The sequence below is a fragment of the Rhinolophus hipposideros genome, assembly GCF_964194185.1.
Source record: "Rhinolophus hipposideros genome assembly, chromosome: 12".
Classification (NCBI taxonomy): domain Eukaryota; kingdom Metazoa; phylum Chordata; class Mammalia; order Chiroptera; family Rhinolophidae; genus Rhinolophus; species Rhinolophus hipposideros.
In genome coordinates, this window is record NC_138058.1 from 730619 (window position 1) to 746175 (window position 15557).

Sequence of the window (15557 nt, forward strand, 5' to 3'; positions counted from 1 at the left end):
CCCAATAAAGTCCTGTTCCCCTTCCCCAATAAAATCTTAATAAATAAATAAATAAATAAATAAATAAAAATAAAATTAAAAAAAAAACAAACTGCTGCACTCCCCAAATTGATCTTAAATTCAATGCAGTCCTTATAAAAGTCCAACCTTGCTCTTTTCCAAATTGACAAATTGATCCTAAAATCCTCAAGAAAATGCAAGGGACCCATAATAGCCAAAACAGTCTTGCAAAAGAACGCAGTGGAAGACTCACACTTCCCAATTTCAAAACTTATTACTAAGGTACACCAGTGTGGTAATAGCATAAAGATAGATGTATAGATCAATAAAATAGAATTGAGAGTCCAGAAAGAAACCCTCACATTTATAGTCAATTGATTTTCAACAGAGTGCCAAAACAATTCAAAGGAAGACAGAGTAGTCATTTTAACAAATGGTGTTGGGACAACTGGATATCTGTGTGCAAAAAAATGAAGCAGGTCCCTACCTCACACCATATGCACAAATTAACTCAAAATGGATCGAAGACCTCAGTGTAAGAGCTTCAACTATAAACCTCGTAGAAGGTTACTAAGTGTAAATCTGAGTAACACTCAGGCAGTGTTTCTCAACTAGGAGAGCTAAGCAATCAACATGACATAGATAAATTGGACTTCATCAAAATTAAAAACCGTGCTTGAAAGGGCACTATCCAGAAAGTGAAAAGACAGCCCACAGAATGGGAAAGGTTTGAAAATGAAATATGTGTTAAAGGATATGTACATAGAATATATAGAGAGAACTCTTACAACTGAATTTTAAAAGGACACATGTTCCAATAAAAAATGGACAAGGGACTGAAGAAACATTTCTCCAAAGAAGATATACACATAGCCCTTGCACACATGAAAGACACTCCAGATCAGTCCTTAGAAATGCAAATTCAAAACAGAAACAAGATGCCACTACACACGTAAGTAGGATGGCTAAAATAAAAAAGATAGGCAATAATAAGCATTGGTGAGTATGGGGAGAAATTGGTAACCCATAAGTTGCTGGTAGCAATAAAAAATGTAGCAGCCACTTCAGAAAACTCAAAAAGATAAACACAGAGTTACCATGACAGAGCACTTCCATCCTCCTCATGTGTATACGTAAGGAAGCTGAAAACGTGCATGCAAAGACTTATGCACAACTGTTTGTAGCAGCATTATTCATAATAGGCCAAAAAGTAGAAGCAACCACACGTCCATGCCTGTTGACTGATGAATGGTCAGCAAAATATGGTGAATCCACACGATGGAATATTTCTCAGCCGCAAAAAAGAATGAAGTACCAACTTGTGCTACAACTTGGGTGAACCTTGAAAACATAATGCTAAGCGAGACACCAGATACAAAGACAACAGACTGTATTATTCCATTTACATGAAATGTCCAAGATAGGAATAGCCACAGAAATGAAAGTAGATGTGTGACTGCTAATGTGTATGAGGTTTCTTTTGGGGTGATAGGAATGTTTTGAAATTAGAAGGTGGTGATGGGTTCACAATTCTGTGAACTTAAAAAAACCCTCAATTGTATACTTTTAAAAAGGCGAAGAATGTATATTCTTTTGTTGGAGTAGTCTATGGATGTTGTTGGTCTGTTTGGTTTCTCATATTGTTAGGTTTCGTTCTTATATTCTTGTTGATCTTTTGCTTAGCTTTTCTACCCACTTTTAAAGGTGGGGTATTGAATTTTCCAAGTATTTTTGTTGATTTTTTTAGTTTATCTTTTCATTGCTATCAATTTTTGCTTCTTGTATTTTAGAAATCTTTTATTAGTTTCACATGTTTGTAATTGTTATATCTTCTTCATAGATTGATCACTATCATGATAAAATGTCTTTTTCTCTAGTAACAATTTTTTGTCTTAAAGTCTGTATATATTTTTAAATGATTGCCCTGAGGATTACAATTAATATCTTAATTTATAAAATTAATACCACCTGTTCTTCAAATGTTTTTCCTGCCCCGTTTTCTCTCTTTTTCTTCTGGGACACCAGTTATGCAAATGTTGGTACTTTTGATGGTATCTCTTGGGTCACTGAGGCTTTGTTCATTTTTCTTCATTTTTCTTTTTTTCTGTTGCTCAGACCAGATTACCTCATCCTATTTTCAGATTCTCTGATTCTTTCTTCCACTTGTTGGAATATGTTATTGAGTCTTTGGTGAATGTTTTATTTCAGTTATTTTACTTTTTATGTCTGGATTTCTATTTGTTTCCTTTTTCTGATTTCTTTCTCTTTATTGATATTTTTTATTTGGTGAGACATCATTCTCGCACTTCCCTTTCTTTCTTTTATTTTTCCTTTATTAACATATTTAAAGTAGCTTATTTTACATTTTTGTCTAGTAAGGCTTCTGTCTGGACCCAGACACTGTTTCTATTCATTGCAGTTTTTCCTGTGTGGGGGCCATATTTTGTCATTTCTCTAAATTTCTTACAATGCTTCTCTAAAAACTGAGGCATTTCAGTAGTTGTACTTTTTTAAATTCATTTGTGCTCTTTATGTGGAAAGAAGATAAATTATATGTATATTACATCTTTCAGATAAGATTAGTGAGGTAAGAAATAAGGTTTCAATTATAAAGTATCTTTCCAGATAGAGGGATCCATACAAACCTAGTTCAGATGTTTAAAAATTTTGTTATTGAGCCTTTTGCTGCAACAAAATCTTGAGCAAGTGTAACTACAAAAGATATGTTAATGTCATTAACAATGATTAATTCTGAAATAATACCATATTTTAACCATTTCTTAGCTTTCGTTTTTCGGCTTTGTGCTAGGCACAGGTGATGAACAAGCTAGCCAGAAACGAGTTACAGCTTGTGATAAGAGTTAAAATCAGACCTGTGACAGAGGGTAACAAAGCTGCTTGGGGCAGCCACGGGAGGCATCTCTGGGTGGTGTTTAGGCTGACACTTGGAGGAAGAGAAGGCATTACCCATGAGAATAGTATTCCAGGCAGGGTGGCTCTTTGACACAGGATTTGGGGACCCTTCCAAGTCCTGCTTGTATGGAACCTTTTCCTGATTAAAAAGAAATATATATCACTGACTTAACTAGTTCAACCTCCTCCTCTTATAGGTGAGGAGACTGAAGGCTAGAAAGTCAAGACTTGATGGTGACAGCCTGGAATCCTAAGGCCATACACACACCCGTATGTGACATATTTCTAATGGGTTATTTACAACATTCATTATTGTAAAAGATGTATGAAAACACGCAGATTGTGTCTAGTCATCAGTTACAGTATTCCGGGGGAAATAATTTCTACCTAGAAGGGGAAAAATATATATATATATATATATATATATATAATAGAGAAAGATTTGCCTTTAAAGTGAAGGTATTTTTATCTTATAAATGTCACTCTTGACTAAATGAAGTAGGGAAGTGGGAAGTAAACAACAAATGCAATTTTGAACTTCTGTTGGGAAAGTGAGTCACTAAACAACTGACACAGTGAGAATTTTACACTGAATATAAATGGCTTTGTTACTCAGACATCATAGTGAAGTTGGAGGACATGAGGAGCTTAGAGTAGGTCTCAGCAAGCCCGGCTTCCAGAGTAAATACCATCAGAGTCATAAAAGCCAGAAATAGAAATCTCTTTTGTTTATATACCCTCCTTCCTGCATTTGCTATTAGAAATAATATAATAACATAGGCCTAATTTTTTAAATTAGGTTGCTTGAAGGTGCTGTTAGTCATAAGCATTAACGTCACATTTGCTTTGAAAGTAAGTAGTGATGGGTCTGGAAGCATAGCTTCTGGGGCCCTACTGCTGAAATTTATTGTCCATCTCTGGCCACGTTCTTTGCTGAGGGACCTGGAGCAGGACCTCACTGGGCCTGTTTGTATTTAAATGGAATCCAGAACATCTCCATCACAGGATTAGTTTGAAGTTAAATGACAGTGATCAATATTTGTTAGATGTCACTTTTATTTCTGTTACATCTGGTTGCTGCTTGAACTGGGCAACATTGGAACAGTTTCGGATTTGTTTAGAGTATAAAATTAAGGAGAAATCCTTGGGAGAGGAAGTAGCTGTCAGTTGTGGTTTTGAATCTAGAGATACGGTGATGTGGGAACTTACTTTGGTTACTTTTTGTGTTTTATAGCTTAATAACTGTTAACACCTCAAAGATTTAAGTGTATATCTGATGTCAGTGCTCTTTTTCTAGGCATCTAATTTAAAGTTATTATAATTGATCATTGAAAGCGATATATCCTATATTGCTTCATGCCCGAGTCGTACCCTATTCATTTCCATGTCTTTTAAGGAAAGCTAATGATGTGTAACAATATTTTCCTTTTAGGACTTTATAAATCTGCTATTAATTTTTTCCAACTAAGGTAATTCGTGCTTTTCAAAAACTCCTAATTAAAAATATAAAACACCCAAATTATATTACTGTCTTTGTTTTTATTAAGTTCTCATCAGTTAGATAAAGGTCCGGTTGAGCTTGATGATGGGAACTTATATGGTGGCATTATATTGTACCTCTAGTAGCAGCCACCAAATAACAGTGTTTACAGTACTTTCTTCTTGGTTCTCTCTGTGAACTATTAGGTGGAAAGCTTCTAACTAGGAGCTCCTACTTTTTGTCTTTTACACTGAGAACATCTGGCTGTTCATTAATTCTTGTTAGTTCATTGTGTTCTTACATCAAGTCTGTCTTCAACAGCAGTATAACAAAAAGATTTCGAGACCATCTGAAATTTCAGTTTATGTTACAAGGTGAGGAAAGGAATTGAAATGGGATGCGTGAGGGGGTGGAGCCTTTTGCACTCTCTGTCCTTCGTCCTGAATGGTTGGTCCCTTTCTTTAGAGACATTCTTGTGTACTCCAAAGTACTGTGTGTCAGTGATCCTGATGGCGCCATCAGCTCAAGGTGGGGTTTCATTCCTACGCTCAGTAGTCATTGAATGTTCTCTGTCTACTCAGAGCTGGTGGGGAATGAGCAATAGAGCAGGTTATGTGGAGAAGTGACTGTCCCCTGAGAAGAGGTGACCGCTGCTGGCCCCACAAGCTGGATCCAGACCAGAACAGAGATTGCTTCCCAGTGCTGGGCCGCCTCTGCCCGTGCCTGGCGTGCTGGCTCCTGAAGCAGGCCCTCGCCCTGCCCCCGGCAGCATGTTAGGCGCTGTCCCCTTTTCTGGGATGTCTTCCCAGTACTGCTGTACATCCTGCCCTGGTCTGTGTAATTCTTCAGTACCTGCTACAGGGCGTGGGGATATCCATGTCGTCTTGTCACTACCCAAGACGCTTCTTGCATAATAAGTTCCCTTCATAAGCTCCTGATGCCATGTGGGGGTTGTCAGCCTCTTTCTTCGGTCTCTCAGCCCCAGGAAATTTTACCAACAGGTTGGCACTAGTTGAAAAGAAACACAAGAAATGGAGGATATGTTTCCCCAAATAAAATCAGGATGTGATTACTAGAGTAAGGGGAATGTGCTGCTCTAGGCAGGAAAACACCATCCAATTATGTAAAGTAATCTGATTAGCTAGCATCTCACTCTACTGCTTGACTTTCTGCTCTGTCACACTGGAAAAGCCAGGTCCATGGGACCAGACGGGAAGTGTCTTCCCTGGATACCCAGAGACCAACGAGGAAGCGTCCATGGATGCCGTGTGACAGCAAAAGAAAGAGGAGTGTTTCGTGTTTTTCAGAAGTAAACTTTTTGTTTTAGTTTTTATGTAAAAGTTTCAAAGCTAATACAGAATTCCTATACCGGCCCCAGTTTTTCCTGTTCAGCTTATCATTTTTGAGGAAAATAACAGTCCTCTAATGACCTTTCTGTGTGTTGATGATATTTCCAGTAATCTATCAGTGAAAATAATTAGCTGCATCTAGTTGAATTTGACTATTTTGTGCTTTCTGGCAGATACTTTGCAAGTGGTTTAACGCAGGCTGTATGTTGTTAAAATTAGTTTCTAATTGGATTGCATTGCTTTATTTGAAAGCATTTGATTGTAGCTAAAACCCTGAAGAGTTAGTCATATTTTCCTCTTTAATTATCACCATCAGGCAGTACATTTTTAAAATATAAAATTGTGTCTGTTAACTTGAAGGTAAAGGACTTTGTTTAAATCAAATATATGTTTCTGTTAAGTGATAATGTTTTGTTTCCTTCACAGCCTTTATTCCGTCGGAGAGCGTCATAGAAGTCCTGCGTTTTGATGACGGAGGGCTGCTACAGGTAATTGGATTTTAAGTTGAAGAATTATGTCAGTGTCAAGCCTTGAATAATGTCTGATTATTTTTCTTTTAAAAATATAACTGGCTTCTGTGCCATGTATTTTATGAGCTTTATGTCCAGCAAGGTCAGTAGAGTCGTTGGTAATAAAAACATCCTTAGCTGTATGAATTATCTTTTAAATTAAATATTTCTGGGTGGTGTTGGCAGGTTGGAGGTGGGGGGTTCATATCAGGAACAGTGGGACCAGTGAGCTCTGGGGGTGTGGAACCAGTTGGTGAAACACCGAATTCAGATGTTGGCTCTCAGAAGTTTATCTGGATGAGAACTTGCCCAGAGAGTGTAAGTTCTGTCTGTAATTACATCTCTGTCATCTTTCCACTTGCCATCCTAAAACCCATCTTGAAATGTATTTTACATAAAATTAGAAAGTGTACTCTGATAAAATCCTGTCCTTCTTTCAGACCTAGCTCACAGGGCACCATGAAGCCTATTTCAATCTTCCCAGCTAAAAATCTGCTCTAGAATTTCAGAGCTGAAAGGGACAGTAAAAGCCATCTTAATCAATCCTCCGATGTCTATGGCAGAGTGAGGTGTTTCCTCCTTTCTTCCAAACTTTTATCATATTCTGTGCTTATCTTAACAGTACTTGCCACTTTGTAAGGACAGCATTTATTTTCAAGTACCATGTTATTTGGTAGCACGACGGATGATTTTTTCTTCATACTCAAGGGAAATCCAAGTTTTGGATTAAGAAAGCTGCCGAAGATTCTGTGACTGTGGGGTGGGCTTGGCAGTAGAGTTCTGGGCCTGCCCTCTAGGTGTGATTGTTAGTCTGTTACACGGTACTGCCCATGATGGATCTGGGTACTTGTTTATGACTACATCTATGACTTACATAGTACTGAAAGACTACTTCCTGTGGCTTATAATAAAGGCAGGAAAGTAAACATTAAAGTTAGGTAAAGGATATAGAGAAATAGTTTTGCTAGGGACCTGGAATAAGATTTCTATTTGCATTTTAGCATAAATTTGGATTTCAGACACTAAGCCAAACAGAGAGCAAGATAAAAAGTGATGCATTTTAAGGTTATTTTTCTCTGAATGAAGTAAGTGTTCTGGATGACAGCGGTTTCCCTGCTTCTGAATTGTTAAATGTATCATTCACGCCTGTATGTAAGAGAGGTTGAGAAACATCAGGCAGTGTCTGCCTGGTACTTGCAGTAAATCTTTGTGTGGCTTTTGTGTTTTAAAACTGAAGATAATATTCAGAATAATAGTGAATGTCAGCTATAATTTTATTTATATATATGGTCATGGGATGTACAGCCTAGGGAATACAGTCAGTGGAACTGTAACAGCTACGTACGATGTCAGAAGGGTAGTAACTTGGGGGAGGTGGGTTATCACTTTGTGAGGAGTGTAAATGTCTCGCTAGTACATTGTTTTGTACACCTGAAACTAATAAAAGAAAACCTGCAGATAATATAATGGTCTAATTTTGTAATGCCTTCTTGCTAGAAAATGATCCCAGTCTTTTTTTCCCCCTAGTTCTTCAGTCTGTTACAAGGTGAGAACTTGGAGAACCCTATAAGAATGACTCTTAAATATCTCCCTTCATGGGTTGTTTGCAGGATCTGGGTGGCGGGGAAATCAGGACAGAATTTCTGGGAAATTCTCCAAGTGTAGTTTATTCTTTATTGATTGAGGAACTGGACATCTAGGTTGCAAGCTGATCGTTCATTTTGAAAACTCTGGATCCTTATTTGTACTTTTGCTGGGGGAGGCTGTCAGTCCATGTCTAAGTGGATTTGCTGTGGCAGAACTTGTTGACTGGGATGTGATTTGCTCATATGGAGTGGGTCTGCTGAAATGCTTGGACCACAGCTTGATCGAGACCTCAGATCTGGCAGAGGTCATTTTGGAGTGGAAAGGTGTTGAGGGCAGGTGGTACCAGTTGGTTCCCTCAGCTGCAGTAAAACCTCACTTAGACTCCTGCAGAATGACCAGTGTTGAGATGCTGTAGATAGGTAATGTGTTTCATAGCCCCAAGGAGCGAAAGATACGATTTGAACTGATGTATACAAATTGTTCATTTTATTGTTGAAGGGTGTTTCCTAGGGACAGTTTTGATTTTGACATAGTATCATTCTTTCTGACAATAATTTTCTAATAGGTTTAAGTATTTCTTAAATAACACCTGGCCTCTTAGAACCATAATTAAAACAGAAATATCTACATAAGTATTTCTGTAGCAGAGTATATATCAGGTTTCTCCAAATTGAATTAAAGCGACAGCCTTGTTGTTTTACATCTGAGAGACATGGCGATTCACACTTGGAAGCCACCCAGGACACTCTTGCCAGTGTCGCTCCTTCGTGTCCTGCGTGAGCCTCTCCGCACTGACGGCCTTCCCCACCGGCTCCTGCAAGCCGTTTACTTGCACCCAGCAGAGGTGCACTTTCAGGGTGTGGCTGGGCGCTAAGGCAAAGCGACAGCCTGCTTTTATGTTACTTAAAATGAGACGTTGGCCTGAGCGCATTTCTTCCCAGATCCTGCAATTTGTGTTACATTCATGCGGCTTGGCTCATAATAATGGTTTTAGTCCTAAAAACTCAGTTGATGATAAGTCAGTAAAAATTGCCAAACCTGATAAAGATTGGATTAGCTTTGTTTTGTTTTGTTTTTTTAAGATAAGGTAAATGAAACTCAGAGAAGTTAAATAATTTGCTCAGTGTTCAGTTGCGAGAGCAGGAATCCGACCGGCAGGAGGCACACGGTCTGTTTTGTGTCAGAGCTCTTTCCACAGCACAAGGCATGTGCTGTCTGTCCTCCAGTGCTGTCCTTCCATGGGTTACCCCGGTAACACTGGGTTATGAGTAACACAGCAGGAACCCCTAGCCCACGTATTCTGTAGTTGGTGCTTGGGCCGTTGTCTTTCCTGCTTGGCAGGATGACTGAGATTTGGTGTACAGACCTTATAAAGATCCAACAGTCCCTGAGGTGAGCACAGAACATTTCTGCGTCTCAGCAGCAGAGGCAGGCATTAAGACTCCTCACCACACGAGTCCTGGGTGAACATCTCAAACCATTATTCCAGCCCTAACTGATCAGAGTTAGCTGATTGAAGAGTTGGCTCTTCCTAACGTGTTCCTTTGAAAGATTCTCAGATTGAATTTAAAAAGATATTCTCTCATTTATAAGCGTTAATCTGTCCTAATTAACTTTTTTTGAAACAAATGAAGATAAAGCCCAAGGAAAAGGCTAGCTCTGTATTTTTTCACTATTCTGCCAGAATAACGAACAGAATTTGAAGATGTTGGCAGGCAAGCTCCATAATGTTCGTGAGTTGAGAGCATACATAGAGTTTAGTATGTTCTTCTATAGCCCGTCACTATAGGAATCTGTAATTTTGTGTTCCAACTTTGTCAAGAAACAGTGGTCATAAATATTCTTAATGCTCATTGTATGCTCAGTGGTTTTTCTACTAACTTACAGGCATCTGTTATCTGTACGCACCACAGGGCGGTCCAGAGCCCTGGAGGGAAGCTCAGATGAGAGGGCGTGATAGCTGGAACTAACGTGGTTTTTGAGCACTTGTTGGAGTCTCGGCTAGTTCATGAATTGGCCCCAAATTTCATTACTAATAATAAGGGGGGTAGGAGGAATAAAAAGCAAGTTTGATTCCAAAGCTCTTACACTTTACTTTCTGTTACTCTGCTGCCTGAGGTTAATGGGGTTGCTTAGAGAAAAGAGATAAATTCCTAATTGGTGTGCTTAGGAGGTGGGCTGGTCTGAGAGGCCGTTTTGTACACACAACAGATGATAAACTGCTGAAAGACAGAGAATCTTGACAGCAGCAAGAGGGAAGTGACTCATCACACACAAAGGATCTTTAATAAGGTTGTCAACAGACTTGTCATCACCAATTCTGCAGGCTAGAAGGCAGTGGGCCAATATATTCAAAGCTGTAAAAGAAACAAAACTATCACCTGAGGATCCTATATCTGGCAAAACTGTTCTTCCAAAGTGAGGGAGAAATGAAGACATTCCGAGATAAACAAAAGCTGACGAAGTTCACTACCGTTAGATCCACCCTGCAAAAAATGATGAAGGGAATCCGAAATGAAAATGAAAGGAAACTAGACAACAACTCGAAAGCCAAGTGAAGAAACAAATATCTCAGTGAAAGGAAATACATGGGCAATTATAAAAGCTAGTATTACTGTACCAATGGTTTGAAACTCCACTTTTTATTTTCTACATGATTTAAGAGACTGATACATAGAAAAGTGGGATTTATTCCAAGAATGTGAGGATGGTTAAACATGAAAATCAATCAGTGTGATACACCACATTAACAGAATAAAGTACACAGCCACATGATTATCCCAATTGATGCAGGGAAAACGATTTGACAAATCAACACACATTTATGATTAAAAAAAAAAAAAACTCAACAAATTAGCAGCAGAAGGAAACCACCTCGACATAATAAAAGCCGTATATGAAAATCCCACAGTGAATATCATACTCCATAGTGAAAAACAATGAAAGCTTTTCCTTTCAGCTCATTTCTATTCAGTATAGTACTAGAAGTTCTAGCCAGACTAGTCAGACAAAAAAAAAAAGGCCTACAAATTGGAAAGAAGTAAATTGTCTGTTCACAGATGATAGGATCTCCTATGCAGAAAATCCTAAAATTTCTACAAAGAAATCTGTTAGAACTAATAAATGAATTCAGCAAAGTAGCAGGATACAAAAACAGTATGTACTTTTTATCTAAGAGGAAACCTAAGTGCTGAAGAAGCACATTTTAGGCAAGGAAGATGATTCAAATGAGTATTTTTCTCTCACATGCACACAAAGAAGACAGTTCAAAGTGTAGAAAAAGACTGCAGTAAGAGGAGGAGATTAAAGAGATTTACTGTCTTAAAATTCCTATTGAAATGGTCATTGAAAGTTACACACCTTTTTAAAAAGTTTCGCTCTTCAAGTGTCAACTTATTTTAATCGAAAGTATTAAAATTAAGCTAAGAATTGCAGAACCAGATAGGTTTGTTTCCTTGGGAGAAGTGAATTTCCTGTCGCTGGAAACATTGAGGCGTCCAGGTGACTTGACAAGACTGCAGCAGGCATGACTCCTCACAGACACTGGCTGACTTAGGTAAGGCACATCCAACTTCCATGGCCTGTGAGGCAGGCAGGCCTCAGAGCCAGTGCAGGTTGGTTCCAGATCAGCACAGTCAAGCTCACGGCACAGCGTGCGTCATGTGAATGTTTTCGTTTTCTCAGTGCACTGGGGAAAATTTGTGTTTACACTGAACTGTACTCTAGTAAGTGTGCAACGCATATGTCTAAAAAAAAAAAAGTACATACGTACCTTAATTTAAAAATACTTCATTGCTAAAAATGCCAGCCATCTTCTGTGCCTTCAGCGAGTTGTATTGTTTTGCTCTTGGAGGATCTCACCTTGATATTGATGAAAATGTGCTGTCTGCAAAGTGCAGTAAAGTGAAGGGCAGTGAAAGGTGTGCCTGTACACTCACAGTGAACAAGCCAAAAAGGAGCCAGACGGAGAAGTCCATTTACAATAGCACTGGAAAGAATAAAATACCTAGGAATTAACCAAGGAGGTGAAAGACTTGTACAATGAAATGTATAAACAAATTATTTTGAGATTCATCCATGTTGTGCTGAGAGAAATTAAAGATATAAATAAGTGAAAACATAGCCCATGTTCATGGACTGGAAGACTTAATATTGTTAAGATGCCCTACTATCCAAAGCAGTCTACATATTCACTGCAACTCCTATCAAAATTCCAGTGTTTTGGTTTTTTTATTTTTTATCGCAGACATAGCAAAACCCGTCCTAAAATTCATGTAGAAACTCAAGGTACCTCAAGTAGCCAAATGTCCTTGAAAAGGATCAAAAGCGAAAGGATTCATGCTTCCCTTTAAAACTTAACTACACGCTGCAGTAACCAAAACAGGCTGTCACTGGCATGGAGACAGACACACAGACCACTGGAACAGAGCAGAGTGCCCAGAAATGAACCTTTGCAAGTACAGTCTAATGATTCTTGAATATCGCGATTGAAACATGAGGAGGAGGAGGAATAATTACTGCAGAAAGAAAGTAGTGTCTGTTGTGATCTCTTCCTTTTTCTCTGTACTTGGGGTGTATTGTTAGCATGTCCTGAGATTTTTATTCTTTATTATAGTTAAATGATTATATTTCTATTTTGTGGCTTATACTTCAAAAACATTTACTTTCTGTTATCCTAACCTATTTCCACAGTTCATTTACCTTGAGTATCTGCCTGTCTTTCTCAAGACAGCTTCCTCATTTGCAATTCTTCATGAGTAATCTTTCTGGCTAGATTGTCTTCATGAAGATCTTTTCTCTCTCAAGAAAGTGTGCATGTGTGATATACTTCCTGAGTCCCCTTTCTGTCAACTTCAAATAGGAACCAGTTTCGCTGTTCTACAATTGTTAAGTCATGCCCTTTGTTTGAAGTGTAAGTGACATGCAGTGAATTGTACATGTTTAAAGTGTGCAGTTTGAAGTTTGACATATTTATACACCTGTGGAGCCATTGCTGCAGTCAGAGAGTGAAACCTACCCATCATCCACAAAAGTTCACTGACACTCGGATCCTGCCACCTCTGCCCTCGTCTCTGGGCAATCACTGATCTGCTTTCTGTTCCTGTCAGTTTATATTTCAAACCACTTTCTACTTTCTATCTCTATGAATTTGACTACTGTAGGGACCTCGTACAAGTGGAATCTTAACAGTATGTATCCTTTTGTGACTGGCTTATATCACTTAGTGTAAGTGTAGACTTAGTCGTCAAGTTCATCCGTGTAGTCGCATTATCAGAATTGCCTTTCTTTTTAAGATTGAGTAATGTTCTGTGGTATAAATTACATTTAGCTTGTCCGTTTGTCAGTTGATGGACACTTGGTTGCTTCCACTCTTTAGCTGTTGTGAGTAATGCTGCTGAGAGGTTGGCTGTCTCGTTCCCTGAGTCACTGCTATCTGCTTTCTGGGTCTGTCCCCAGAAGTGGGATTGCTGGATCACATGGTAATTGTGGACTTTTTGGAGAAACTGCCATACCATCCTTCCCAGCAGCTGCAGTTTACATTCCCAGTATCAGCATCTCCACATCCCTACCAATGCTTGTTTTCTGTTTTCTGGATAGCAGCCATCCTGATGGGAGTGAGGTGGTACCTCGTGGTGGTTTGGATTTGCATTTCCCTGATGGTTAGTGACGTTGAGCAGCTTTGCATGTGCCTACTGGCCATTTGTATGTCCTCTTTAGAGAAACGTTTATTTAAGTCCTCTCCGTTTTTAAATCAGGTTGATTTTTTGTTGTCATTTTTTTGCTGCTGAGTTATGGAGGTTCTCTATATAGTATGTATATTAATCCTTTGTCAAATAGTATACGATTTGGAAATATTGTCTCCTATAATAAAAAATTAAAGAAATTTTCTTGAAGTACAGAAAATTGAAGAATTTAGAATGAATACCCATTCATCTACCACTGAAATAGGCCCAACAGTTGTGAACATTGTACCAGGTTTGTTACACACACATAACTCCACATGCAGATTACACTGGTGAGACATTTTTTTTAAATTGCAGACATCCTGACACTTCACCCTCACATTCACTTTCAAAAGATAAGGACATTTTCTTACATCTACCACATTCCCCCCATATAAATTCTCCAAAATACCGTTTCAAAACATATATATTAATGGGAACGATACTGCTTTTTTCTAATTGTAATGGAGAAGCTAACTTTGAGGGGTAAGTTCACTGATGGTTTGTATTCCTTAGACTTGAGCTTTTTCTCCCACATCATCATTAAGCAGTTCATTTCCTTTATCGGTTGCCTCCCAACTTCTTTCTTTCTTTCTTTCTTGCCTTCCTCTAATCTGTCCTCTACACTAAAGCCAGAAAAATGTCTTTAAAACCATGCCTGTCTCTCCTACTCCATCAGACCCCGTGTGTTACATTTAGAATATACACAATCCAGACTCCTTACCATGGCCTCTTACCAGAGCACAAGGTAATCTGGCCCCTGCCTAGCCCTCCAGCCTCGTTACCCTCTCCTCTCCTTCTTCCCTCTAAGCTCCAGCCAAATAGACGTGATTGTTTCTTGAGCATCCAGGCTCTTCATGTGCGAGGACCTCTGCACGTGCTGTTTTCCCCACCCCCACACACCTTGCCTCCTGCACACACAGCTCCTCACCCTGCAGGCTTCAGTGGTCTCTGCAGATGGGCCTTCCCTCCTCACATTTAACTCATCACCTGCCTGTTCTCTGCCACAGTCCTTTACTCGGTGTGTAAACACATTTATTTAGTTCTAATGACTATCCCCTGCCCCATTCCTTGAGCTCCGTAGCTGCAGGAACTGTTATGCCAGCAGCCGGCATGCAGGAGTAAGCAGGGAACGGCGAGAGGCATGGGAGCCCACCAGGTGACTGAGGCAGACTCCCTTGGAGGCAGTATGGGTCCGACAAACGCTAAAAACCAGGCCCGTTCCTTTGTATGATTTCCACGTGTGTTGAAAGTCATCCAAACGATTCTCTCTCTGAATTATAGGTTGCCCCCGCTATCCAGAAGTAGAGGTTCCTTTGCAACCTTTCATAATGCGAAATGGCGGAAAGCATAGAAGCAATTACCATTAAGTTCTGTGGAGAAATTTTTGAGTGTTTCCAGACCCCAAATTCACTGCAGGCACATTGTCTTTATTTTGCTCATCATGATCAAAGCTCTAAATTACGTCCAGTTTTACACTGAGTGTCACACCCTCATGAGCTCTCTCAGGCCATTTTGATTCCCGAGGACCCATCAGACTCAGTGGAGACAAAGCCCAGCTGCTCCCAGACACAGTGAGGGCTCTGAGGCTGGATGCTGAGACGCCCAGTGTGGTTCCCGGAAGGAGCTCGGGCAGCTGCCTCTGCGACAACCACTGCAGAACAGACGCGGGACGCTCTTTGAACTTTTCACCTTTGTTCGTAAAAGGGGAAGTCCTCTTTGGGGTTCTTTCGGTTAGTGGAAACGAGTACTGATGTAGGGCTTCCTTAGAGTGAAGTGGTGGAAAGCGAGCTTTGGGTAAGCGGGGGACACATACCAGTGTATAGTGTGCCAAATCTATATGGCACACTATAATGCTAATCATATGATTAGGGGGGCAGGTTTAACCTGAAAATCCAAGTGAGCATTAGATCAAAGTTGAAAGTACGATAAAATATTTTGGATCCAGCATATATCTGTAGTGTTAATATGTGGTTTCAGTATTTTCACCACTGCT

General features: G+C 39.4%; 1 protein-coding gene across 2 annotated transcripts in view; it reads left to right on the top strand.

Annotated features, from left to right (window-relative positions):
* The window catches only part of TMEM131 (transmembrane protein 131), a 174562-nt gene that overhangs the window by 40072 nt on the left and 118933 nt on the right, over positions 1-15557 (top strand). For both annotated transcript variants that reach the window (XM_081068933.1, XM_081068932.1), the window contains exon 2: positions 6169-6230. In XM_081068933.1, coding sequence (XP_080925059.1) covers positions 6169-6230 — 62 coding nt within the window. The remainder of the gene's footprint in view (positions 1-6168; positions 6231-15557) is intronic.